The sequence below is a fragment of the Ranitomeya variabilis genome, chromosome 8, assembly GCF_051348905.1.
Source record: "Ranitomeya variabilis isolate aRanVar5 chromosome 8, aRanVar5.hap1, whole genome shotgun sequence".
Lineage (NCBI taxonomy): Eukaryota > Metazoa > Chordata > Amphibia > Anura > Dendrobatidae > Ranitomeya > Ranitomeya variabilis.
This window is the reverse complement of record NC_135239.1, coordinates 215381779-215409598: the sequence shown is the minus strand read 5'-3', so window position 1 is coordinate 215409598 and position 27820 is coordinate 215381779. Positions and strand designations below refer to the sequence as shown.

The 27820-nt window shown below is 51.2% G+C and overlaps 3 protein-coding genes across 6 annotated transcripts in view; 1 reads left to right on the top strand and 2 right to left on the bottom strand.

Moving 5' to 3' along the window:
• The window catches only part of CYB561D2 (cytochrome b561 family member D2), a 260718-nt gene extending 246107 nt beyond the window's left edge, over positions 1-14611 (bottom strand). The window contains exon 1 of the mRNA XM_077277025.1: positions 14495-14611. The gene's annotated coding sequence lies outside the window, so the exon portion shown is untranslated. The remainder of the gene's footprint in view (positions 1-14494) is intronic.
• LOC143787884 (putative protein-lysine deacylase ABHD14B) lies at positions 27-15269 on the bottom strand. Of its 3 annotated transcripts, none has more exons than XM_077277017.1 (4): positions 15249-15269; positions 6726-6951; positions 468-709; positions 27-303 (listed from the first exon to the last, which is right to left on the bottom strand). In XM_077277017.1, the coding sequence occupies exons 2-4, from the start codon at positions 6931-6933 to the stop codon at positions 121-123; spliced, it is 633 nt and encodes a 210-aa protein (XP_077133132.1). In that variant the 5' UTR covers positions 6934-6951; positions 15249-15269; the 3' UTR covers positions 27-120. The 3 variants fall into 3 exon arrangements, with proteins under 3 accessions (XP_077133132.1, XP_077133134.1, XP_077133135.1); XM_077277019.1 differs by lacking the exon at positions 15249-15269 and adding an exon at positions 8337-8441; XM_077277020.1 differs by lacking the exon at positions 15249-15269 and adding an exon at positions 7741-8346.
• Positions 15270-15272: 3 nt separating this feature from the next.
• LOC143787885 (protein ABHD14A-like) lies at positions 15273-26679 on the top strand. 2 transcript variants are annotated; one of them, XM_077277021.1, is made up of 7 exons: positions 15273-15700; positions 18034-18149; positions 18813-19048; positions 20893-22244; positions 22927-23099; positions 23773-24852; positions 25932-26679. In XM_077277021.1, exons 1-4 carry the CDS (start codon positions 15459-15461, stop codon positions 21070-21072), a joined length of 774 nt encoding a protein of 257 aa, XP_077133136.1. In that variant the 5' UTR covers positions 15273-15458; the 3' UTR covers positions 21073-22244; positions 22927-23099; positions 23773-24852; positions 25932-26679. The 2 variants fall into 2 exon arrangements, with proteins under 2 accessions (XP_077133136.1, XP_077133137.1); XM_077277022.1 differs by lacking the exons at positions 22927-23099; positions 23773-24852 and having other exon boundaries at positions 20893-22016; positions 25248-26679.
• The last annotated feature ends 1141 nt before the right edge of the window (positions 26680-27820 follow it).

The window sequence follows — 27820 nt, the reverse complement described above, 5'->3', positions numbered from 1 at the left end:
CTATCCACATCATACAGAACATAGGCTCGTTAATAATCTCTTTATTGGCGATGATTGGTCAGTGATCGGTCTACGGGACGCAGCGCTAAAGATCGGAACATGAGGACGAGGCGATTCTCCTTATTTCAGGCTGCCAAGGAATTCCAGGAGGCGGCGGTGCCAGGCGTCGGGGTCGTCCAGGTAACAGGCGTGTCCCGCCCCCTTCATGCAGAACACTTGGCTATTGGGCAGGTTCCGCAGATTGTGCAGCGACATTTCTCCCATCTGTTCATCGCCGTCACCGTAAACGATCAGAGCTGGAAACTAGAGGGCAAAGAGGTCAACATGAGACGGTCCCTGCCTGGAGTCTCCCTTAAAGGGATCCTATTGCATGTTCTGCTGCAGTGCATTGTGGGAATATCTCCACTGCCTTTAACCACTCTATGATTCTGACAACCGCTGCTCACATGGTTGTCACATTGTGTTACCTGGCCTCGGCCGTAATCCTGCGCTGTAAACTTGTCTGTACAGATGGGAGCGACGGGCACATACGCAGCGACACGTTGTGGGTTATTCAGGACGAAGGGCAGCGAGTACATGCCGCTCAGAGAGGGGCTGACGATCACCGCGGGGGCCAGATTCAGGGCATCCAAGACGTCTTGTATGAAGCCGGGAGGCGCAGGTTCCCCTAATGGGCTGGGGGCCGTCGCATCCGACGAGCAGCCGAGACCTAGAAAATCGGGATCAGAATGTGACAGATAAAACCAACGAGCAATCACCAACAAAGGGGTCCGGGCTGGAAAAAAAAGGTTAAAGGGGATCTGTCACTTTAATTTTTATTCCATAAATCAATAGAACATGTGAAAATATGAAACTTTGTAATAAATCTAATCCGAGAAATCTGCTTCTTTCTCTGCCAGAATTGATCGATCAAAATTCTCAATTCTGAGGTCAAATCTGTATCCAGTGAATTGTTACATAACTGAGAAGAGATTCTATCCATATAGGAGGGGGCGGAGCTCTGGCTCTAGCTCCTCCCATCTACAAAAACTGTATCTGTAGCAGCCGCCATCTCCGATCTCAGTAATGGGAGATTTCACTGAACACACAGAGTCCCTCAGAATTGAGAATTTCTATAATGACTGATCAATTCTGGCAGAGAAAGAAGCAGATCTCTCTGATAAGATCTATTACAAAGTTGCTTAATTTTCATGTGTATTATTAATTTATGGAATAAAGATGAAAATTAGTTACTCTGTATAGTGTCACTGTCAGCAGGATTGTGCTCAGTGACTACAGACAGTGTCAGGTCGGTGCCGTTATACTGATTACACTGATACCTGTGATCAGGATTGTGCTCAGTGACTACAGACAGTGTCAGGTCGGTGCCGTTATACTGATTACACTGATACCTGTGATCAGGATTGTGCTCAGTGACTACAGACAGTGTCAGGTCGGTGCCATTATACTGATTACACTGATACCTCTGATCAGGATTGTGCTCAGTGACTACAGACAGTGTCAGGTCGGTGCCGTTATACTGATTACACTGATACCTGTGATCAGGATTGTGCTCAGTGACTACAGACAGTGTCAGGTCGGTGCCGTTATACTGATTACACTGATACCTGTGATCAGGATTGTGCTCAGTGACTACAGACAGTGTCAGGTCGGTACCGTTATACTGATTACACTGATACCTTGTGATCAGGATTGTGCTCAGTGACTACAGACAGTGTCAGGTCGGTGCCGTTATACTGATTACACTGATACCTGTGATCAGGATTGTGCTCAGTGACTACAGTGTCAGGTCGGTGCAGTTATACTGATTACACTGATACCTGTGATCAGGATTGTGCTCAGTGACTACAGACAGTGTCAGGTCGGTGCCGTTATACTGATTACACTGATACCTGTGATCAGGATTGTGCTCAGTGACTACAGTGTCAGGTCGGTGCCGTTATACTGATTACACTGATACCTGTGATCAGGATTGTGCTCAGTGACTACAGACAGGGTCAGGTCGGCGCCGTTATACTGATTACACTGATACCTGTGATCAGGATTGTGCTCAGTGACTACAGACAGTGTCAGGTCGGTACCGTTATACTGATTACACTGATACCTTGTGATCAGGATTGTGCTCAGTGACTACAGACAGTGTCAGGTCGGTGCCGTTATACTGATTACACTGATACCTGTGATCAGGATTGTGCTCAGTGACTACAGACAGTATCAGGTCGGTGCAGTTATACTGATTACACTGATACCTGTGATCAGGATTGTGCTCAGTGACTACAGTGTCAGGTCGGTGCCGTTATACTGATTACACTGACACCTGTGATCAGGATTGTGCTCAGTGACTACAGTGTCAGGTCGGTGCCGTTATACTGACTACACTGATACCTGTGATCAGGATTGTGCTCAGTGACTACAGACAGGGTCAGGTCGGCGCCGTTATACTGATTACACTGATACCTGTGATCAGGATTGTGCTCAGTGACTACAGACAGGGTCAGGTCGGCGCCGTTATACTGATTACACTGATACCTGTGATCAGGATTGTGCTCAGTGACTACAGACAGTGTCAGGTCGGTGCCGTTATACTGATTACACTGATACCTGTGATCAGGATTGTGCTCAGTGACTACAGACAGTGTCAGGTCGGTGCCGTTATACTGATTACACTGATACCTGTGATCAGGATTGTGCTCAGTGACTACAGACAGTGTCAGGTCGGTGCCGTTATACTGATTACACTGATACCTGTGATCAGGATTGTGCTCAGTGACTACAGACAGTGTCAGGTCGGTGCCGTTATACTGATTACACTGATACCTGTGATCAGGATTGTGCTCAGTGACTACAGGCAGTGTCTGGTCGGTGCCGTTATACTGATTACACTGATACCTGTGGTCAGGATTGTGCTCAGTGACTACAGTGTCAGGTCGGTGCCGTTATACTGATTACACTGATACCTGTGATCAGGATTGTGCTCAGTGACTACAGACAGTGTCAGGTCGGTGCAGTTATACTGATTACACTGATACCTGTGATCAGGATTGTGCTCAGTGACTACAGACAGTATCAGGTCGGTGCCGTTATACTGATTACACTGATACCTGTGATCAGGATTGTGCTCAGTGACTACAGACAGTGTCAGGTCGGTGCAGTTATACTGATTACACTGATACCTGTGATCAGGATTGTGCTCAGTGACTACAGGCAGTGTCAGGTCGGTGCCGTTATACTGATTACACTGATACCTGTGATCAGGATTGTGCTCAGTGACTACAGACAGTGTCAGGTCGGAGCCGTTATACTGATTACACTGATACCTGTGATCAGGATTGTGCTCAGTGACTACAGACAGTGTCAGGTCGGTGCCGTTATACTGATTACACTGATACCCGTGATCAGGATTGTGCTCAGTGACTACAGTGTCAGGTCGGTGCCGTTATTCTGATTAACATGATACCTGGAGATGAAATCAGTCTTGTGGTTGTTGTTATCTGGATTTTCAGCTTTGAGTTGTAGGTCGTGCTCTGGGGCGGGGCTTCATGTGCTTTGATTAGGTATTCATCAGTATGGCTTCTGACAGGTCACTGATCCCTCACTGACCCACCCCTAATTTATATAATAATCTATAGATTGAAGAAAAAAAAAAACCTTCCGCAGGAAGGTGCGGTAGTGGCGCCTGCGCTGCAGCATGATCACATATGTAATGTGTATATGCTTCATTTTTTCATATCCTGAAATTCATTAAAAAAGTTTGAAAATGGCGCCGGCCGCGCCTGTTGACAGGTTCCCTTTAAATGAGAACTCCACTGCATAACATGGTGTCACTACTATGCGTAAATTCATTCACTGGTATAAAACTCCAAATTCCTGATCTCAGAAAGTGCCCCCTAGTGGTGTCTACAGAATCTTATGTATCTCTATATACAGGGAGCTCCCCCTAGTGGTGACTGCAGACAGGATGTTATCATGTATCTCTGTATACAGGGAGCTCCCCCTAGTGGTGACTGCAGACAGGATCTTATCATGTATCTCTGTATACAGGGAGCTCCCCCTAGTGGTGGCTGCAGACAGGATCTTATCATGTATCTCTGTATACAGGGAGCTCCCCCTAGTGGTGGCTGCAGGCAGGATCTTATGTATCTCTGTATACAGGGAGCTCCCCCTAGTGGTGGCTGCAGACAGGATCTTATCATGTATCTCTGTATACAGGGAGCTCCCCCTAGTGGTGACTGCAGACAGGATCTTATCATGTATCTCTGTATACAGGGAGCTCCCCCTAGTGGTGGCTGCAGACAGGATCTTATCATGTATCTCTGTATACAGGGAGCTCCCCCTAGTGGTGACTGCAGACAGGATCTTATCATGTATCTCTGCATACAGGGAGCTCCCCCTAGTGGTGGCTGCAGACAGGATCTTATCATATACCTCTGTATACAGAGAGCTCCCCCTAGTGGTGGCTGCAGACAGGATCTTATCATGTATCTCTGTATACAGGGAGCTCCCCCTAGTGGTGACTGCAGACAGGATCTTATCATGTATCTCTGTATACAGGGAGCTCCCCCTAGTGGTGGCTGCAGACAGGATCTTATCATGTATCTCTGTATACAGGGAGCTCCCCCTAGTGGTGGCTGCAGGCAGGATCTTATCATGTATCTCTGTATACAGGGAGCTCCCCCTAGTGGTGGCTGCAGGCAGGATCTTATGTATCTCTGTATACAGGGAGCTCCCCCTAGTGGTGGCTGCAGACAGGATCTTATCATGTATCTCTGTATACAGGGAGCTCCCCCTAGTGGTGACTGCAGACAGAATCTTATCATGTATCTCTGTATACAGGGAGCTCCCCCTAGTGGTGGCTGCAGACAGGATCTTATCATGTATCTCTGTATGCAGGAGCTCCCCCTAGTGGTGACTGCAGACAGGATCGTATCATGTACCTCTGTATACAGAGAGCTCCCCCTAGTGGTGGCTGCAGACAGGATCTTATCATGTATCTCTATATACAGGGAGCTCCCCCTAGTGGTGACTGCAGACAGGATCTTATCATATACCTCTGTATACAGGGAGCTCCCCCTAGTGGTGACTGCAGACAGGATCTTATGTATCTCTGTAGAGCGTCGTGGCCAAAAGTGTTGGCACCCTTGAATTATTTCCAGAAAATTAAGTATTTCTCCCAGAAAATTATTGCAATTCCACGTGTTTTGTTATACACATGTTTATGTCCTTTGTGTGTATTGGAATAGCACAAAAAAGGCAAATTGTGCATAATTTCACACAAAACTCCCCAAAAGGGTCCGGACCAAATTGCCGACACCCTCCACCTGATATTTGGCTGCACGTCCTGTGGAATAAACCTCAGCGATAAGTCGCTCCCTATCACCATCACAGCTTCTTCCTCCTCTCAGCCGGGATCTTGGACTCTTCTTACAATCCGATCCCGCTCTCATATTTCGTCTTTTCCCTATAGTCCTTGTGAGATCTCTCCACAGGTGATCTATGGGATTTACATCCGGACTCATTGCTGCCACTTCAGAACTCTCCAGCACTCTTTTTCCATCCATTTCTGGGGGCTTCTTGAAGTTTGTTTGGAGGTCAATGTTCTGCTGGTACACCCGTGACCTTGGACACACACCCAGCTTTCTGACGCTGGGCACTACGTTGCCCCCCCAAATCCTTTGGTAATCTTCACATTTTATGATGCCTTGCACAGAGTCTGGGCCCCCAGTGCCAGAGGCAGAAAAGCAACACAAAACATCTGTGACCCTCCACCATAACTGACAGTAGGTATTGTGTTCTTTTCTTTGTAGCATCATTCTTTTTTCGGTACACAGTAGAATGATGTGCTTTACTAAAAAGCTCCATCTTGGTCTCATTTGTCCAAAAGACACTTTCCCAGATGGATTTTGGCTTAGTCACATACATTTTGGCAAACTGCAGCCTAGCTTTATTTTTTTTTTTTTTATCCTTGTGTCAGTAGTGGAGTCCTCTGGGGTCTCCTGCCATAGCGTTTCATTCACATGTGGACAGCTAGTACGCGCTGACACTGATGCCCCCTGACCCTGCAGGACAGCTTCAATGTCTTTGGACCTTTATTGGGGCTTATCCACCATCTGGACTATCCTGACTTATAACATTTCATCAATTTTTCTGTGCCATCCACGTTCAGGGAGATTAGCTGCAGTGCCATGGGTTGTAAACCTCCTGATTATGTTGCGCACTGAGGGCAAAAGAACATGAACATCTCTGGAGATGAACTTGTAACCTTAAGATTGTTCAACAATTTTGGTTCTCAAGTCCTCAGACAGTTCTCTTCTACCCTTCCAGTTCTCGGCAAATTCTCCCCTTTTTATCTGGTTTCAGGTGTGATTTTCATATTGCCCATAGCTGTTACTTGCCACAGGTGAGTGTGAACGAGCATCACATGCTGGAGAAAGTCGTTTACCCAAAATTGTGGTAAGGTGCCAACAATTTTGTCAGGATCATTTTTGGGGTTTTGTGAGAAATTATGTCTAGTTTGCCTTTTCTTCTGTTTTTTTGTGTTATTCCAATGAACACAAAGGAAATAAACCTGAGTATAAGAAAACATGGGAATTACAATAACTGAGAAATATTTCATTTTCTGGAACAATTTCAAGGGTGATAACACTTCTGACCATGACTGTATATGATAACTGCAATAAAAGGTAAATTAATAACACGAGGATGGCGGCCAGCGGTATCTACTGTACCTGGCAGGTCAATAGCGACAGCGCGATATCCGGCAGCCGCTAACTTCTGCAGTGTCCCCAACTCCAGCCAGGTCTTGGAGGAGAACCTGATGCCGTGCAGCAGGAGGACGGGCGGCCGGGATGAGTGCGGTGCCGGAGCCGCCTCACGGTAAAATAATTTCTGTCCCAAAACAGTGATGGAGCCGTCCTGCACTGGAGTCTCCGCCATGTCTGCAGCCGCTGTCACCTGGGGAATAACAGCAGAAACCTCAGCTCCGGTCCTGGCGTCTGCTCAGAGCTAAACTGCCGCTTTCCCAGATCACCTGGGGGTGAGGATCAGTCTTCACGGTCTTTCTGCTCATGAACCAGGAGGCTCAGGATGAACAGTGCAGCAGTACAATGGGCTGAGGTGTAGGGGAGGCTGGCGATGTGTGCTTTGCTTTGTCTAGAAAAAAACTAGGTGGGCGAGACGTGAAGGGGCGCAGCGGGAGAGAGGCGAAGGGGGCGCAGCGGGAGAGAGGCGAAGGGGGCGCAGCGGGAGAGAGGCGAAGGGGGCGCAGCGGGAGAGAGGCGAAGGGGGCGCAGCGGGAGAGAGGCGAAGGGGGCGCAGCGGGAGAGAGGCGAAGGGGGCGCAGCGGGAGAGAGGCGAAGGGGCGCAGCGGGAGAGAGGCGAAGGGGCGCAGCGGGAGAGAGGCGAAGGGGCGCAGCGGGAGAGAGGCGAAGGGGCGCAGCGGGAAAGGCGAAGGGGCGCAGCGGGACAGAGACGAAGGGGCGCAGCGGGAGAGAGGCGAAGGGGCGCAGCGGGACAGAGACGAAGGGGCGCAGCGGGACAGAGGTGACAACGCCTCGGTCACTGGCACAAGTCAATAACCTGCAGCTCATCGGCCCCAGCACGAGTGACAGCCGCCATTCCCGGAGCAGGACGTTATCAGCACAGACAGGCGGCGATTCTCTGGTGTCCCCGCAGGGGGGTCGCACTGATCCCCGTCTGTGTGTGTATACGCCTCTACAGCGCAGTATATAGCTATATATTCACCTCAGCCGGCAGCACCGGGCGTCTCCGGACACAACGCACCTGAACCCACAGCTCAACTTAACGGCCCCTAATCCGCTCCGCACCCTGGAAAGCCGAGGCCGGCCGTCATGTCACCCACACACCGTGTATAAAGGGGGATCAGGACCCCGGAACACAGTCCCTGAGGAAGGACAATCTCCGGGCACTGCTAAGTCCACCTGCTTAGGACCTGGTAGTGGCCCCCTGACCTGGAGCGCCCCTGGGCAGATGCACCAGCACCTGACACTGCAAAATAGCACCTGCCTCACACCCTGAGGGACTACAACGCCCATCATCACCTGGCAGTCACATTGTGCTACTGCATACTGACAGTTGTGGTCTATACAGACCACCACACACAGCGTGACCCCCACACCAGGATGTGTGAGCAACCGGCAGCTGCCCAGCGACTAAAGAACTACAACTCCCAGGGTGCACGCTGAAAGTTGTACTTCAACACCAGGTCTGCTCTTCTCTGCTGCAGAAATTACAGAGTGACAGCACAATGTGCAGGGGGTGCATGCAGCAGAGCTGACCCTGCACTGCAGAGAGGAATAGTAACAATCAGCGGCTCCTACCTCCTGTCCTGAAGGGAAACGCGCAGAATACAAAGTTCAGGCATAAAAATTATAAGACTCTGATCTGCTCAGCACTGCCCCCAGAGGACACAGGGGGAATAACACAGCACTGCCCCCAGAGGACACAGGGGGAATAACACAGCACTGCCCCCAGAGGACACAGGGGGAATAACACAGCACTGCCCCCAGAGGACACAGGGGGAATAACACAGCACTGCCCCCAGAGGACACAGGGGGAATAACACAGCACTGCCCCCAGGGGACACAGGGGGAATGACACAGCACTGCCCCCAGAGGACACAGGAGGAATAACACAGCACTGCCCCCAGAGGACACAGGGGGAATAACACAGCACTGCCCCCAGAGGACACAGGGGGAATAACACAGCACTGCCCCCAGAGGACACAGGGGGAATAACACAGCACTGCCCCCAGAGGACACGGGGAATAACACAGCACTGTCCCCAGAGGACACAGGGGGAATAACACAGCACTGCCCCCAGAGGACACAGGGGGAATAACACAGCACTGCCCCCCGAGGACACAGGAGGAATAACTCAGCACTGCCCCCAGAGGACACAAGGGGAATAACACAGCACTGCCCCCAGAGGACACAGGGGGAATAACACAGCACTGCCCCCAGAGGACACAGGGGGAATAACACAGCACTGCCCCCAGAGGACACAGGGGGAATAACACAGCACTGCCCCCCGAGGACACAGGAGGAATAACACAGCACTGCCCCCAGAGGACACAGGGGGAATAACACAGCACTGCCCCCAGAGGACACAGGGGGAATAACACAGCACTGCCCCCAGAGGACACAGGGGGAATAACACAGCACTGCCCCCAGAGGACACAGGGGGAATAACACAGCACTGCCCCCAGAGGACACAGGGGGAATAACACAGCACAGCCCCCAGAGGACACAGGGGAATAACACAGCACTGCCCCCAGAGGACACAGGGGGAATAACACAGCACAGCCCCCAGAGGACACAGGGGGAATAACACAGCACTGCCCCCAGAGGACACAGGGGGAATAACACAGCACTGCCCCCAGAGGACACAGGGGGAATAACACAGCACAGCCCCCAGATGACACAGGGGGAATAACAGCACTGCCCCCAGAGGACACAGGAGGAATAACACAGCACTGCCCCCAGGGGACACAGGGGGAATAACACAGCACTGCCCCCAGAGGACACAGGAGGAATAACACAGCACTGCCCCCAGAGGACACAGGGGGAATAACACAGCACTGCCCCCAGAGGACACAGGGGGAATAACACAGCACTGCCCCCAGAGGACACAGGGGGAATAACACAGCACTGCCCCCAGAGGACACAGGGGGAATAACACAGCACTGCCCCCAGAGGACACAGGGGGAATAACACAGCACTGCCCCCAGAGGACACAGGGGGAATAACATAGCACAGCCCCCAGAGGACACAGGGGGAATAACACAGCACTGCCCCCAGGGGACACAGGGGGAATAACACAGCACAGCCCCCAGAGGACACAGGGGGAATAACACAGCACTGCCCCCAGGGGACACAGGGGGAATAACACAGCACTGCTCCAGAGGACACAGGGGGAATAACACAGCACTGCCCCCAGAGGACACAGGGGGAATAACACAGCACTGCCCCCAGGGGACACAGGGGGAATAACACAACACTGCTCCAGAGGACACTGGGAATAACACAGCACAGCCCCCAGAGGACACAGGGGGAATAACACAGCACTGCTCCCAGAGGACACAGGGGGAATAACACAGCACTGCCCCCAGAGGACACAGGGGGAATAACACAGCACAGCCCCCAGAGGACACAGGGGGAATAACACAGCACTGCCCCCAGAGGACACAGGGGGAATAACACAGCACTGCCCCCAGAGGACACAGGGGGAATAACACAGCACTGCCCCCAGAGGACACAGGGGGAATAACACAGCACTGCCGCCAGAGGACACAGGGGGAATAACACAGCACTGCCCCCAGAGGACACAGGGGGAATAACACAGCACTGCCCCCAGAGGACACAGAAGGAATAACCCAGCACAGCTCCCAGAGGACATTGGGGGAATTACAGCACCACACTGCCCCCCAGAGGTGAAGAATATGTAAGACCATGGGCTTTACAAGATACAAAGAGGAGGAGGGCCAGGCTTGGACTGGGCCACAGGAGAATCCTCTGGGGAACCATAGATGCCAGCTGTCTGTAAAAACCCAAAGCTTTTCTCTGCCTTCCGTAGCATCCTAGCATCCGCCAGAAAAAAGCACAGTCTGTGAATCTTCCCCACCACCAAAGTGGTTGGTGGTGGCCCCTGGAGCTAGTTGCTTGTGGCCCCTGGAGCTGGTTACTGGTGGCCCTGGAGTTGATTAGTGGTGGACGCTGGTTACTGGTGGAAACTGGTTACTGGTGGAAACTGGTTACTGGTGGTCGCTGGAGTTGGTTACTGGTGGGCCCTGGTTACTGGTGGTCCCTGTAGTTGGTTACTGGTGGCCCCTGGTTACTAGTGGCCCCTGGAGTTGGTTACTGGTGGATGCTGCTTACTGGTGGGAGCTGGTTACTGGTGGTCCCTGGAGTTGGTTACTGGTGGGCCCTTGTTACTGGTTGCCCCTGGAGTTGGTTACTGGTGGATGCTGGTTACTGGTGGCCCTGGAGTTGGTTACTGGTGGCCCTGGAGTTGGTTATTGGTGGCCCTGGAGTTGCGTACTGGTGGGCCCTGGTTACTGGTGGCCCTTGGCTCCGCAGTCCAACACTGGTCCTGACCATAGGAGCTTATGTAACACCCCAGGAAACCGGTTGTCACAGTGGTATTGCCTTCCTCACAGGGAGGGTGATGCCATGCTTGGAAGCAATGAGGATCCCTTTAACAAGTGACACGTCCACACAACACTGTTCTGACTGCAGGCCAGAAAGGGGAGCTCTGATCCAGTTTGTGGGTGGCTTCCCTATATATTCTGGCTGGAGGAGGAGTTAGGCAGTCTTCAGGAAAGTTGGGGCTGTGCAGACATGAGGTTCTGCAGCTCCTGGAAAGAGCAGAGAGAGGCACCGAGCAGTCTGTGAGAGACTGTAAGGCCGGCGTCACACTCAGCGTAAGACAATACGGTCCGTTTTTTACAGCCGTAATACGGAGAAATGTTCCCAAAATAGTGATCCGTATGTCATCCGTAGTCAGGGCGTGTCAGCGTATTTTGCGCATGGCATCCTCCGTATGTAATCCGTACTGCGATATTTTCTCGCAGGCTTGCAAAACCGACATCTAATGGATTTATGTGCTCAAATGTTCGGTAAAACATATATACAGTATATATATATATGTCATTGAGACACATATATATATATATATTCTGTATTTATATTTAATTCAGCGCGATATCTGTGAAAAGTCGGTAATTCAATTGCCGGCTTTTCATTTCTCCTTCCCAAACCCGACAGGATATGAGACATGATTACATACAGTAAACCATCTCATATCCCCCATTTTTTTTGCATATTCCACACTACTAATGTTAGTAGTGTGTATGTGCAAAATTTCTTCGCTGTAGCTGCTAAAATAAAGGGTTAAATGGCGGAAACAATTGGCGTGGGCTCCCGCGCAATTTTCTCCGCCAGAATGGTAAAGCCAGTGACTGAGGGCAGATATTAATAGCCAGGAGAGGGTCCATGGTTATTGGCCCCCCCGTGGCTAAAAACATCTGCCCCCAGCCACCCCAGAAAAGGCACATCTGGAAGATGCGCCTATTCTGGCACTTGGCCACTCTCTTCCCACTCCCGTGTAGCGGTGGGATATGGGGTAATGAAGGGTTAATGCCACCTTGCTATTGTAAGGTGACATTAAGCCAGATTAATAATGGAGAGGCGTCAATCATGACACCTATCCATTATTAGGCAATAGAAGAACAGCACTCCATCCAGGTGTGTAGTATAAAAATAGTAGTTTATTCAGCCATAAAACAGCAACGTTTCGGCCCAAAGAGCCTTTATCATGCTTGATAAAGGCCCTTTGGGCCGAAACGTTGCTGTTTTATGGCTGAATAAACTACTATTTTTATACTACACACCTGGATGGAGTGCTGTTCTTCTATTGCCTGAAACTTATATGGTCCTGGATGGTTCCCTGGACTCGGACGGGCGCCCCAGTTAGTGAGTGCTGTCAGCCCTCTATTAATCTGGCTTAATGTCACTTCACAATAGCAAGGTGACATTAACCCTTCATTACCCCATATCCCACCGCTACAGGGAGTGGGAAGAGAGTGGCCAAGTGCCAGAATAGGCGCATCTTCCAGATGTGCCTTTTCTGGGGTGGCTGGGGGCAGATGTTTGTAGCCAGGGGGGGCCAATAACCATGGACCCTCTCCTGGCTATTAATATCTGCCCTCAGTCACTGGCTTTACCATTCTGGCGGAGAAAATTGCGCGGGAGCCCACGCCAATTTTTTCCGCCATTTAACCCTTTATTTTAGCAGCTACAGCGCTGAAATTTTGCACATACACACTACTAACATTAGTAGTGTGGAATATGCAAAAAAAAGGGGGATATGAGATGGTTTACTGTATGTAATCATGTCTCATATCCTGTCGGGTTTGTGCAGGAGAAATGAGAAGCCGGCAATTGAATTACCGACTTTTCACTAACACCGCTGCGTATTTCTCGCAAGTCACACTGCTGGTCCGTGTGGAATCCGTATTTTTCTCGCCCCCATAGACTTTCATTGGCGAATTATTTGCGCAATACGGTGACAAACGCAGCATGCTGCGATTTTGTACGGCCGTAGAACGCCGTATAATACTGAACCGTAATATACGGCTAATAGGAGCAGCCCCATTGAGAATAATTGTGCCGTTTGTTTGGCGAGTTTTACGGACGTATTTTCTGCGCTCTTACGTCCATAAAACTCGCCAGTGTGACGCCGGCCTAAGGGTGAGTTCACACGGGGTGTTTTTTCTGCTTTTTTTTTCTAATCTTCTTGGCAGGAAAGAAGCTGCGTCAAAAACGCAGGTTTAGGTGCGTTTTTTGTTGCGTTTTTTTCTCTTTGTCCATGCTAATGTCCTTGAATTTTCAGCAGCAAATAATGATACCTGCATTTTTTCAACACTCATTCAATTCATTGGGTGAAAAACTCTGAAAAAACACTGAAAGAAGTGACATGCTCTATGTCCAAAAAAAAACGCAGCAAAGCATAAAATACTGATCACACAAAAAAAACAATGTGTGCAGGAGATTTCTGAAATCTCAAGCTTTGCTGGTACTGTAAAAAGCAGCTGAAAATTAGCATAAAAAAAGCAGCAGGAAAAAAAAAGCGCAGCAAAAACGCCCTGTGTGAACTTACCCTACAGGGAGCAGAAGCAAAAGAGAGGAAAGATACTGGGAGTGGAGCTGGGAAAGCGCAGAAACCGGAGGCCGGAATTCCAAGGCTGTGGGGGGAACTCTATGCCCCACGGCAGAAACCAGCGGGCAGGAGATTCCAAGTCGCCTGTCCACCATTACATCTGGAGGCACCACGAGAAGGGACACCTGTAAAAAGGCTCGAGCTGCCTGCCATGTGGATATTGTCCTATTAATAGGACAGAGAGAACATGAGGACCTTGTGTGAGACCTTAGGCAGCAAGGGACTACAATAACACAGCGCAAAGAGGAAGGCTTCCAACCCCACCTGGCTAGGGGGATCCCGAATCTCTTCCAGGCCGGCCGGACCTCACCAGCACCTGTGATCCGCACCCTGGACAGTGGCTGTATACCACCAGTAAAAGGTAAAGCGACTGCAACCTTGTGTCCTCCAATTCTTACAGGCACCACACCGTCTGTCATCTTTACCCACTACACCGGGAGCCCTGGGGACCCAGCTTCACCTGTGGGAAGCCATACCATCCCTGCTGCCATAGCATCACCCAGTGGACCCCTTTAAGCAGCGTTGGTCATCCCTGACCGACTACGACAGGTGGTGACACAAACATTCTTTATTCAAACCCCTTTAAAGACTTTTCCTTTAACTTGGACGCTCACGGCCACAGACCTGGTCACTGCCACCGTGACCACCCCCCTTAAAGGGAACCTGTCACCACGTTTTTGGAAGATGGGATAAAAATAGCGTTAAATAGGGGCAGAGGTGGGCATTACATTAGTGTGTTTGTTATGCGTTTATTACCCACCTAAGTTGCCGAAATAACTTTGCAAAGTCTCCGTTTTCGCCTGTCAATCAGGCTGGTCAGGTCACATGGGCGTTGTCTTCCCCCAGATTTGGCGTAGTTTTCCGTTGGTGGCGTAGTGGTGTGCGCATGCCCAAAGTCCGGAATCCTCTTCCAGGGGATTTAAAATAGCGCGGTGTTCGTTATTGCATTGGTGATCGGTGGGCGCGGCCATCTTCCTCTGGCCGCGCGTGCGCAGAAGCGGCGCTCTGCTGGCCGCGGCTTCAGGAAAATGGCCGCCGCGATATCCATCTGCGCACGCGCGGCATCCCGCGGCCATTTTCCTGAAGCCGCGGCCAGCAGAGCGCCGCTTCTGCGCACGCGCGGCCAAAGGAAGATGGCCGCGCCCACCGATCACCAATGCAATAACGAACACCGCGCTATTTTAAATCCCCTGGAAGAGGATTCCGGACTTTGGGCATGCGCACACCACTACGCCACCAACGGAAAACTACGCCAAATCTGGGTGAAGACACCACGCCCATGTGACCTGACCAGCCTGATTGACAGGCGAAAACGGAGACTTTGCAAAGTTATTTCGGCAACTTAGGTGGGTAATAAACGCATAACACACACACTAATGTAACGCCCACCTCTGCCCCTATTTAACGCTATTTTTATCCCATCTTCCAAAAACGTGGTGACAGGTTCCCTTTAATGACCACCGGCCCCGGCCCGAGTACCCCAGGGTCCTAGCGGGCGCTCCACTTCCACTTACAGAATGAGGGGAGGGTGAGACGTGGCCAGAAGCCTCCAGCATCACATGACGCTGGAGATGAGGGGGGTTGTGCTCCTGTGCACATCCTGGTGGAGGAGGAGGAGTGGGGAGGAGGAGGACTGGGGAGGAGGGACGCCGCCTGCAGCTGCTGGAAGCACAACTCTCATCCTCCGCTGTCTGTAATGGTTCCTCTGCACATCTCTGGCCATCATGGGTCTGGGCCGCCATAAACTCGTCGTCTTAGTCCTGATCTTGTCCCTGTCCATCCTGATCTACCTGCTTCTCCCCCCCACAAGGCCTGAACCAGAGGAGCCCAGAGCTGAGGTCGCCCGGGCTGAGCCCCAGGATAACATGAACTTCACGGTGCGGACGGCGACCCTCACCGGGGACTGGCCCACCTTCTACCGGGAGGCCGTACCGAGGAGCAGCCTGGAGGGGGCCGCACCGGAGAGGTATCAGCATGGGGGTCGCTTATATCCATGGGGCCGGTCAGGGGGCTACACTGTGGCGCTGGCACATTCACGATTCATCACTAGTTTTCCCTTTAAGGCGCCGTTCACACGTGTCTGTCCTGCACGTGATCTCCTGTGTGCGATCTCCTGTGTGCGATCTCCTGTGTGCGATCTCCTGTGTGCGATCTTTTGTGTGTGATCTCCTGTGTGCGATCTCCTGTGTGCGATCTCCTGTGTGCGGTCTACGGTGTGTGATCTCTGGTGTGATCTCTGGTGTGCGGTCTACGGTGTGTGATCTCTGGTGTGCGATCTCTGGTGTGCGGTCTACGGTGTGTGATCTCTGGTGTGCGATCTACTGTATGCGATCTCCTGTGTGTGATCTCCGCTGTGCGGTCTCCTGTGTGCGATCTCCTGTGTGCGATCTCCTGTGTGCGATCTCCTGTGTGCGATCTCCTGTGTGCGATCTCCTGTGTGTGATCTCCTGTGTGCGATCTCCTGTGTGTGATCTCCTGTGTGTGATCTCCTGTGTGTGATCTCCTGTGTGCGGTCTACGGTGTGTGATCTCTGGTGTGCGGTCTACGGTGTGTGATCTCTGGTGTGCGATCTCCGGTGTGCGGTCTACAGTGTGTGATCTCCTGTGTGTGATCTCCTGTGTGCGATCTCCTGTGTGCGATCTCCTGTGTGCGATCTCCTGTGTGCGATCTCCTGTGTGCGGTCTACGGTGTGTGATCTCTGGTGTGCTGTCTAACGGTGTGTGATCTCTGGTGTGCGGTCTACGGTGTGTGATCTCTGGTGTGCGATCTCCTGTGTGCGATCTCCTGTGTGCGATCTTTTGTGTGTGATCTCCTGTGTGCGATCTCCTGTGTGCGATCTCCTGTGTGCGGTCTACGGTGTGTGATCTCTGGTGTGCAGTCTACGGTGTGTGATCTCTGGTGTGCGGTCTACGGTGTGTGATCTCTGGTGTGCGATCTCCGCTGTGCGATCTCTGGTGTGTGATCTCCTGTGTGCGATCTCCTGTGTGCGGTCTACGGTGTGTGATCTCTGGTGTGCAGTCTACAGTGTGTGATCTCTGGTGTGCGATCTCCTGTGTGCGATCTCCTGTGTGCGATCTCCTGTGTGCGATCTCCTGTGTGCGATCTCCTGTGTGCGATCTCCTGTGTGCGGTCTACGGTGTGTGATCTCTGGTGTGCTGTCTACGGTGTGTGATCTCTGGTGTGCGGTCTACGGTGTGTGATCTCTGGTGTGCGATCTCCGCTGTGCGATCTCTGGTGTGTGATCTCCTGTGTGCGATCTCCTGTGTGCGATCTCCTGTGTGCGGTCTACGGTGTGTGATCTCCTGTGTGCGGTCTACGGTGTGTGATCTCTGGTGTGCAGTCTACGGTGTGTGATCTCTGGTGTGCGGTCTACGGTGTGTGATCTCTGGTGTGCGATCTCCGCTGTGCGATCTCTGGTGTGTGATCTCCTGTGTGCGATCTCCTGTGTGCGGTCTACGGTGTGTGATCTCTGGTGTGCAGTCTACAGTGTGTGATCTCTGGTGTGCGATCTCCTGTGTGCGATCTCCTGTGTGCGATCTCCTGTGTGCGGTCTACGGTGTGTGATCTCTGGTGTGCGGTCTACGGTGTGTGATCTCTGGTGTGCGGTCTACGGTGTGTGATCTCTGGTGTGCGATCTCCGCTGTGCGATCTCTGGTGTGTGATCTCCTTTGTGCGATCTCCGCTGTGCGGTCTACGGTGTGTGATCTCCTGTGTGTGATCTCCTGTGTGTGATCTCCTGTGTGCGATCTCCGGTGTGCGATCTCTGGTGTGCGATCTCCGCTGTGCGATCTCTGGTGTGTGATCTCTGGTGTGTGATCTCCTTTGTGCGATCTCCGCTGTGCGGTCTACGGTGTGCGATCTCCTGTGTGCGATCTCTGGTGTGCGATCTCTGGTGTGCGATCTCTGGTGTGTGATCTCCGCTGTGCGATCTCCGCTGTGTGATCTCTGGTGTGTGATCTCTGGTGTGTGATCTCTGGTGTGTGATCTCTGGTGTGTGATCTCCTTTGTGCGATCTCCGCTGTGCGGTCTACGGTGTGCGATCTCTGTTGTGCGATCTCCTGTGTGTGATCTCCGCTGTGCGGTCTACGGTGTGTGATCTCCTGTGTGTGATCTCTTTTGTGCGATCTCCGCTGTGCAGTCTACGGTGTGCGATCTCTGGTGTGCGATCTCCTGTGTGTGATCTCCGCAGTACGGTCTCTGGTGTGTGATCTCCGCTGTGCGATCTCCTGTGTGCGATCTCTGGTGTGCGATGTCCGCTGTACCGCTCGTCGTGTGTTCTGATCTGTCGCTGATTTCTAGGTTCCCGGTGCTGTTATTGCACGGACGCTCCTTCACATCCAAGACCTGGGAAGAGCTGGGGACGCTGCAGATCCTGTCAGAGCACGGATACCGGGCCACAGCCATCGACTTACCAGGTAGAATGGAATCCAGCCGAGTCCCTGCAGGTCCAGGTCCTGCATCACTGAGTGTCCGCTGTACCGTGTGCACGCTCCGCGAACTGTAGGATGTACCATGTGCGCAGTCCACAGGATGTAGGGATGCACGCTCCTTGTGTTGCTGGATGTAGGGATGCACGCTTCTTGTGTTGCTGGAGGTAGGGATGCACGCTCCTTGTGTTGTAGGGATGCACGCTCCTTGTGTTGCTGGATGTAGGGATGCACGCTCCTCTTGTAGGGATGCACGCGCTCCTCATGTTGTAGGGATGCACGCTCCTCTTGTTGTAGGGATGCACGCTCCTCTTGTTGTAGGGATGCACGCTCCTCTTGTTATAGGGATGCACGCTCCTCTTGTAGGGATGCACGCTCCTCTTGTTGTAGGAATGCACGCTCCTCTTGTTGTAGGGATGCACGCTCCTCTTGTTGTAGGGATGCACGCTCCTCTTGTTGTAGGGATGCACGCTCCTCTTGTAGGGATGCACGCTCCTCTTGTTGTAGGGATGCACGCTCCTCTTGTTGTAGGGATGCACGCTCCTCTTGTTGTAGGGATGCACGCTCCTCTTGTTGTAGGGATGCACGCTCCTCACGTTGTAGGGATGCACGCTATGCGCGCTGTTTGAATATCTGTGTCCTGATTTTTAGGATATGGTGAGTCCCTCCAAGCTCAGCCTATGTCTTCGGAGAGGGGCCGCACTGAGTACCTCCTCCGTGTCATGGATGCCCTGGGCACTCGTCAGCCGGTCATCATTAGTCCTTCCATGAGTGGCCTCTTCTCATTACCGCTCCTCATGCAGCACCCCGACCGGATTAGGGGGTTTGTTCCGGTGGCTCCTGTGGGAACCAAGAGCTTCAAACTGCAGCAGTACCAGCAGATCCAGGTGAATGGCGGCAGCCTCTCGGGCAGCGCTGCAGGTGGAGGCCTCCTTTAATTGTACTTTAAGGATTTGTGCAGATGATCAGTAATCGCTGCAGGTCGGACGCTCCGTGTTTGTGCAGCGTCCAGATCTTACAGCACAGTGGATGGATTTCATGTGATCCCATGCCCACTATGCATCCAGAGACGCAGGCAGCTCACCCGTGGAGACGGACTTGTGGTTCTTCTTTACAGACTGCAGCATGTCTATTTCTCTTGTGGAGGCACGAGTCTCCAAAAGATAAATTTCCCCCACACAATGTATCATATGGGGTGAATCCGCACGGTTCAGTGATCACGGAGGAGTCACCTGCGTCCAATAGACAGCAGCGGACATGTGCTGCGTCCAAAGTACTGCCAGATTGTGTGCACCGGCCTCAGCGACAACCCCCACATGATAAAGAGGCGGCTGGTGGTTGTATCCTCAAAATCAAAACGATTCCTTACTGATTCTGTACAGGAAAGATGTAGATCTTTGTACCGTGTTCGCCAGTAGATAGAAACATATTTAGATCTGAGAGTCCTCAGTGGTTGGTGTTGACACTTTTAATGGCGAACTGATGGTAACAAGTCGCAGCTTTCGAGGCTCCTCCTGTCTCTTCATCAGGCTGAGAATAACACAAAATCTGGAGAATCACATATTTATACACAACAGGACACAGGAATAATGCCATGGATAAGACAAGTGATGGAAGCAGAACTATCATTATGGGAGAGGGAGAAACAGTTGTTGCCGAAAATATTGGAACAGTTCATAAGGAGGATGAAAGTTTTATTGTCCTCTGATTGGGGTCTGGTCCATGGCTGTGATGCCCCCACACGGTCTGAGGAGCAAATTATTTTGTTGATATAGAAAGACATAAATCCATGCGACACATTCATTCCTGCACTGAGTGTGTCGCAGGTCATCATCAGTTTATATTCCCAGACTCTTCTGTCTCTCAGATTTTACGTTACCTTTTTAATACCAGTAATCTCATGTCCATGGTGCTGTGATCAGGGAGACAATAGTGTTTGGCCACAGGTAGATCCATTATTTTTTCTTTTATTGTGTGGCGATGAGAATTCATCCTTGTTCTAAGTTTTGGTCTCGCCTCCCCCATATACAGACCCTCAGATGGACATTTGGTACATATAATTAAGTACACCCCATTAGATGTCTTTCTACATCAACTAAGGACTGTGCTCCTCAGACCTTTTGGGGGCATCAGGACCATGGCCCAGACCTCAATCACAGGAGAATATAGCTTTCACACTCCTTATCTCTGTCCTGGCCCCAGTGTTGTTCAACATTTTTATAAATGATCTAGATAAGGGAACTGAAGGTAAACTGATCAAATTTGCCGACGATGCAAAACTAGGAGGGATCGCTAATACTAGAGAAGACAGAGAAAGGATTCAGAAAGATCTAGATCAGCTTGAACAGGAAGAAATGAAAGATTCTACATCTGGGCAAGAAAAACAAAAATTACATCTATAAAATGGGAGGAATAGAACTAAGCAACAGAAGGTGTGTAAAAGACTTGTGTATACTGATACATCACAGACTGCACATGAGTCAACAGTGCGATGCAGCAGCAAAAAGAGCAAATACAATTCTAGAATGTATAAGAGAAGCATAGAGTCTAGATCACGTGAAGTCATTAACCCCCTCTACTCCTCCTGCATTTAGCCATAATAGTATCAACCACTGAGAACTCTGAGATCGTAATATTTTTCTAATTGGTTCTGTGTAATCAGTTGATATTTCAGGACGTCAGCCCACCCCGATAACCTGCAAAACTAAGACCCTCTCTCAATTTCCCGCAGGTGCCCACCCTCATCGTGTACGGCACCGAGGACACCAATCTGGGCAGCCAGTCCCTGGAGAGCCTGCAGCGCCTGCCCAACCACACGCTCAGCCCCATCAAGGGAGCGGGACACGCGTGCTACATGGACAGACCAGAGGAGTTCCACACGGCGCTGCTCATGTTCCTCAGCAAACTATAACCCCAATCAGATGAGAGAAAGCTGAGACTGAAAGATTTCATAAGCCGAGAGGCAGAAGGAGGAGACTGCGCGCCGTCCGGGTGTAGACGTGGTAAAGGGCTGGTGGGTGACGGCGACCATGAATATCTCACTATTGTAGGAGGAGGAGACGTCACCACATGTAGAGGAGAGTACGAGGGCGAGACTACGAGGGCGAGAATGTGTCACCCGGAACCAATCACACGTCAGCAGCCTCCAGCGATCACCGGCGGCCCCCGAGGGCCATGAAGAATCAGACTATCCTGTGTCTCCACACTGCGTCTTCTAGAATAAGGACCTTCTGTGTGATCACCTCATTGTACATTACTGCCTACTGATCCGTCCGGCACCCGGGAGGCCAGCGTGTTTACTGGTCCACTGTGTCTTCAGTAAAATGGCGCCGGAATCGCAGTATGCGCACGCACTGACTCCAGCGCCATTTTATTTAAGTAATGTACTACAACATCAACATAGCAGTGCGCATGTGCGACCATCGCCTTATCCATATGGGCCGGCGCATGCACATACCGCGATATGTGGCCTCCTTTTTTAGAAGACACTGTAGCTGTCAAATCACATGCACAGAGTCTTCAATAAATTGGCGCTGTACTATGGTTAGCGCACGCGCCGATGGAGGCGCCGCTTATCCCGGCTTCAGCCACTGGGACACATCCACCATTATATATAAGATATTAGTCACAGCCCCAGACAGAATCTTATCATGTATCTCTGTATACTGGGTGCTCCCCCTAGTGGTGGCTGCAGACAGGATCTTATCATGTATCTCTGTATACAGGGAGCTCCCCCTAGTGGTGGCTGCAGACAGAATCTTATCATGTATCTCTGTATACAGGGAGCTCCCCCTAGTGGTGGCTGCAGACAGGATCTTATCATGTATCTCTGTATACAGGGAGCTCCCCCTAGTGGTGGCTGCAGACAGAATCTTATCATGTATCTCTGTATACCGGGAGCTCCCCCTAGTGGTGGCTGCAGACAGGATCTTATCATGTATCTCTGTATACAGGGAGCTCCCCCTAGTGGTGACTGCAGACAGGATCTTATCATGTATCTCTGTATACAGGGAGCTCCCCCTAGTGGTGGCTGCAGACAGGATCTTATCATGTATCTCTGTATACAGGGAGCTCCCCCTAGTGGTGGCTGCAGACAGGATCTTATCATGTACCTCTGTATACTGGGTGCTCCCCCTAGTGGTGGCTGCAGACAGGATCTTATCATGTACCTCTGTATACAGGGAGCTCCCCCTAGTGGTGGCTGCAGACAGGATCTTATCATGTATCTCTGTATACAGGGAGCTCCCCCTAGTGGTGACTGCAGACAGGATCTTATCATGTATCTCTGTATACAGGGAGCTCTCCCTAGTGGTGACTGCAGACAGGATCTTATCATGTATCTCTGTATACAGGAAGCTCCCCCTAGTGGAGGCTGCAGACAGAATCTTATCATGTACCTCTGTATACAGGGAGCTCACCCTAGTGGTGACTGCAGACAGGATCTTATCATGTATCTCTGTATACAGGGAGCTCCCCCTAGTGGTGGCTGCAGACAGGATCTTATCATGTATCTCTGTATACAGGGAGCTCCTCCTAGTGGTGGCTGCAGACAGGATCTTATCATGTATCTCTGTATACAGGGAGCTCCCCCTAGTGGTGACTGCAGACAGAATCTTATCATGTATCTCTGTATACAGGGAGCTCCCCCTAGTGGTGGCTGCAGACAGAATCTTATCATGTATCTCTGTATACAGGGAGCTCCCCCTAGTGGTGACTGCAGACAGAATCTTATCATGTATCTCTGTATACAGGGAGCTCCCCCTAGTGGTGGCTGCAGACAGGATCTTATCATGTATCTCTGTATACAGGGAGCTCCCCCTAGTGGTGGCTGCAGACAGGATCTTATCATGTATCTCTGTATACAGGGAGCTCCCCCTAGTGGAGACTGCAGACAGGATATTATCATGTATCTCTGTATACAGGGAGCTCCCCCTAGTGGTGGCTGCAGACAGGATCTTATGTATCTCTGTATACAGGGAGCTCCCCCTAGTGGTGGCTGCAGACAGGATCTTATCATGTATCTGTATACAGGGAGCTCCCCCTAGTGGTGACTGCATACAGGATCTTATCATGTATCTCTGTACACAGGGAGCTCCCCCTAGTGGTGGCTGCAGACAGGATCTTATCATGTATCTCTGTATACAGGGAGCTCCCCCTAGTGGTGGCTGCAGACAGGATCTTATCATGTATCTGTATACAGGGTGCTCCCCCTAGTGATGGCTGCAGACAGAATCTTATCATGTATCTCTGTATACAGGGAGCTCCCCCTAGTGGTGACAGCAGACAGGATCTTATCATATATCTGTTTATACAGGGAGCTCCCCCTAGTGGTGACTGCAGACAGGATCTTATCATGTATCTCTGTATACAGGGAGCTCCCCCTAGTGGTGACTGCAGACAGGATCTTATCATGTATCTCTGTATACAGGGAGCTCCCCCTAGTGGTGACTGCAGACAGGATATTATCATGTATCTCTGTATACAGGGACCTCCCCCTAGTGGTGGCTGCAGACAGGATATTATCATGTATCTGTATACAGGGAGCTCCCCCTAGTGGTGACTGCAGACAGGATCTTATCATGTATCTCTGTATACAGGGAGCTCCCCCTAGTGGTGGCTGCAGACAGGATCTTATCATGTATCTCTGTATACAGGGAGCTCCCCCTAGTGGTGGCTGCAGACAGGATCTTATCATGTATCTCTGTATACAGGGAGCTCCCCCTAGTGGTGGCTGCAGACAGGATCTTATCATGTATCTCTGTATACAGGGAGCTCCCCCTAGTGGTGGCTGCAGACAGGATCTCATCATGTATCTCTGTATACAGGGAGCTCCCCCTAGTGGTGACTGCAGACAGGATCTTATCATGTATCTCTGTATACAGGGAGCTCCCCCTAGTGGTGGCTGCAGACAGGACCTTATCATGTATCTCTGTATACAGGGAGCTCCCCCTAGTGGTGGCTGCAGACAGGATCTTATCATGTATCTCTGTATACAGGGAGCTCCCCCTAGTGGTGGCTGCAGACAGGATCTTATCATGTATCTCTGTATACATGGAGCTCCCCCTAGTGGTGACTGCAGACAGGATCTTATCATGTATCTCTGTATACAGGGAGCTCCCCCTAGTGGTGGCTGCAGACAGGATCTTATCATGTATCTCTGTATACAGGGAGCTCCCCCTAGTGGTGGCTGCAGACAGGATCTTATCATGTATCTCTGTATACAGGGAGCTCCCCCTAGTGGTGGCTGCAGACAGGATCTTATCATGTATCTCTGTATACAGGGAGCTCCCCCTAGTGGTGGCTGCAGACAGGATCTTATCATGTATCTCTGTATACAGGGAGCTCCCCCTAGTGGTGGCTGCAGACAGGATCTTATCATGTATCTCTGTATACAGGGAGCTCCCCCTAGTGGAGACTGCAGACAGGATATTATCATGTATCTCTGTATACAGGGAGCTCCCCCTAGTGGTGGCTGCAGACAGGATCTTATGTATCTCTGTATACAGGGAGCTCCCCCTAGTGGTGGCTGCAGACAGGATCTTATCATGTATCTGTATACAGGGAGCTCCCCCTAGTGGTGACTGCATACAGGATCTTATCATGTATCTCTGTACACAGGGAGCTCCCCCTAGTGGTGGCTGCAGACAGGATCTTATCATGTATCTCTGTATACAGGGAGCTCCCCCTAGTGGTGGCTGCAGACAGGATCTTATCATGTATCTGTATACAGGGTGCTCCCCCTAGTGATGGCTGCAGACAGAATCTTATCATGTATCTCTGTATACAGGGAGCTCCCCCTAGTGGTGACAGCAGACAGGATCTTATCATATATCTGTTTATACAGGGAGCTCCCCCTAGTGGTGACTGCAGACAGGATCTTATCATGTATCTCTGTATACAGGGAGCTCCCCCTAGTGGTGACTGCAGACAGGATCTTATCATGTATCTCTGTATACAGGGAGCTCCCCCTAGTGGTGACTGCAGACAGGATATTATCATGTATCTCTGTATACAGGGACCTCCCCCTAGTGGTGGCTGCAGACAGGATATTATCATGTATCTCTGTATACAGGGAGCTCCCCCTAGTGGTGGCTGCAGACAGGATCTTATCATGTATCTCTGTATACAGGGAGCTCCCCCTAGTGGTGACTGCAGACAGGATCTTATCATGTATCTCTGTATACAGGGAGCTCCCCCTAGTGGTGGCTGCAGACAGGATCTCATCATGTATCTCTGTATACAGGGAGCTCCCCCTAGTGGTGACTGCAGACAGGATCTTATCATGTATCTCTGTATACAGGGAGCTCCCCCTAGTGGTGGCTGCAGACAGGATCTCATCATGTATCTCTGTATACAGGGAGCTCCCCCTAGTGGTGACTGCAGACAGGATCTTATCATGTATCTCTGTATACAGGGAGCTCCCCCTAGTGGTGGCTGCAGACAGGACCTTATCATGTATCTCTGTATACAGGGAGCTCCCCCTAGTGGTGGCTGCAGACAGGATCTTATCATGTATCTCTGTATACAGGGAGCTCCCCCTAGTGGTGGCTGCAGACAGGATCTTATCATGTATCTCTGTATACATGGAGCTCCCCCTAGTGGTGACTGCAGACAGGATCTTATCATGTATCTCTGTATACAGGGAGCTCCCCCTAGTGGTGGCTGCAGACAGGATCTTATCATGTATCTCTGTATACAGGGAGCTCCCCCTAGTGGTGACTGCAGACAGGATCTTATCATGTATCTCTGTATACAGGGAGCTCCCCCTAGTGGTGACTGCAGACAGGATCTTATCATGTATCTCTGTATACAGGGAGCTCCCCCTAGTGGTGGCTGCAGACAGGATCTTATCATGTATCTCTGTATACAGGGAGCTCCCCCTAGTGGTGGCTGCAGACAGGATCTTATCATGTATCTCTGTATACAGGGAGCTCCCCCTAGTGGTGGCTGCAGACAGGATCTTATCATGTATCTCTGTATACAGGGAGCTCCCCGTAGTGGTGGCTGCAGACAGGATCTTTTGTAGCCACAGGCGATTTGAATTTCTAGATCAGTAAAATGTTGTGCTTTACCCCTATAAAGTTATATTGTAAAATTATTTATCACAGAATATTCTGCTTATTTAAATAAAATGTAGTAGTTTGTCTCGTCTGGTCGCTGTAGGTAATGATCACTTCTTCCTCCAATGTCACCTTCCACTCTGGATATTTTGCTGGGTTTCCTGTGTTTCTAGTCGGTGGCTGGTGATCGGTCCGTGTGGTCACTATTTGTATATAGAAGATAAGGATTCTGGGAATATTGGCAGCAGGATCACTGTGAGGTGTCAGTTCTGACTGTCGACCATCTGGATCTATACATGGAGGACGGGGTCCATGTGGTTGAGGCCGTGGGATATGACGCACTGGTGACCCGGATGTAGGGCACACACACCATCTAAATTTTCTATGTTGGATATTAAAATCTCTTAAAGTTCAGCTATTTAATGTCAATCCACCATTGTATAAAGATGTTATCGGAGGTTTTACTTTTCTTAATTTTTATCTAGAATCTGAGACGACCTCATTCTGCTCACACAGCTGAGGGTTTGTTACAGTGTGTCAGCAGAGGAAACTGTGCTAACTACAGCAGCATCATAAGCCCAGACTGGAGATATGAGGGTCCCTGCGGGGGGATAACCTGTATTAGGAAGTGACTGACATATTATCCCATTTCCAGCTGCCTGGTCCTGTAATAACCACAGATTTCACAGTGATACAAAATAACTTATTTGTAAATAATCACAGATAAACAACAGCTCAGACTTCACTCTTATTCTGGATGGGTTCATCTATACTGACACATTGTAACACACCCTCAGCTGTGGCTGTTCTCTCACTACTTTGGAAAGAGAACTGAGTGATTTACTGACCCCGTATGCGTTGTAGGCGCCTCGCGTCCCCGTATGTGTCGTAGGCGCCTCGCGTCCCCGTATGCGTTGTAGGTGCCTCGCGTCCCCCGCATGCGTTGTAGGCACCTCGCGTCCCCCGTATGCGTTGTAGGAGCCTCGCGTCCCCCGCATGCGTTGTAGGAGCCTCGCGTCCCCCGTATGCGTTGTACGCGCCTCGCGTCCCCAGTACGCGTTGTAGGTGCCTCGCGTCCCCCGTATGCTTTGTAGGAGCCTCGCGCCCCCCGTATGCGTTGTAGGCGCCTCGTGTCCCTCGTATGCGTTGTAGGCGCCTCACGTCCCCGTTTGCGTTGTAGGAGCCTCGCATCCCCCGTATGCGTTGTAGGCACCTCGCGTCCCCCGTATGCGTTGTAGGAGCCTCGCGTCCCCCGTATGCGTTGTAGGCGCCTCGCGTCCCCCGTATGCGTTGTAGGCGCCTCGCGTCCCCCGTATGCGTTGTAGGCGCCTCGCATCCCCCGTATGCGTTGTAGCAGCCTCGCGTCCCCCGTATGCGTTGTAGGTGCCTCGCGTCCCCCGTATGTGTTGTAGGCGCCTCGCGTCCCCCGTATGCGTTGTAGGAGCCTCGCGTCCCTCGTATGCGTTGTAGGAGCCTCGCGTCCCCCGTATGCGTTGTACGCGCCTCGCGTCCCCAGTACGCGTTGTAGGTGCCTCGCGTCCCCCGCATGCGTTGTAGGCACCTCGCGTCCCCCGTATGCGTTGTAGGAGCCTCGCGTCC

Bases quoted from the DNA above. Each gene is read 5' to 3' on its own strand.
- LOC143787884 (XM_077277017.1), bottom strand. From the start codon at position 6,933: ATGGCGGAGACTCCAGTGCAGGACGGCTCCATCACTGTTTTGGGACAG. The intron at 710-6,725 runs GTACAGTAGATA...CCGATTTTCTAG, and splicing joins TGTCGCTATTGACCTGCCAG to GTCTCGGCTGCTCGTCGGAT. The intron at 304-467 runs GTAACACAATGT...TTTGCCCTCTAG, and splicing joins AGGATTACGGCCGAGGCCAG to TTTCCAGCTCTGATCGTTTA.
- LOC143787885 (XM_077277022.1), top strand. From the start codon at position 15,459: ATGGGTCTGGGCCGCCATAAACTCGTCGTCTTAGTCCTGATCTTGTCC. The intron at 18,150-18,812 runs GTAGAATGGAAT...CCTGATTTTTAG, and splicing joins CACAGCCATCGACTTACCAG to GATATGGTGAGTCCCTCCAA. The intron at 19,049-20,892 runs GTGAATGGCGGC...AATTTCCCGCAG, and splicing joins AGCAGTACCAGCAGATCCAG to GTGCCCACCCTCATCGTGTA.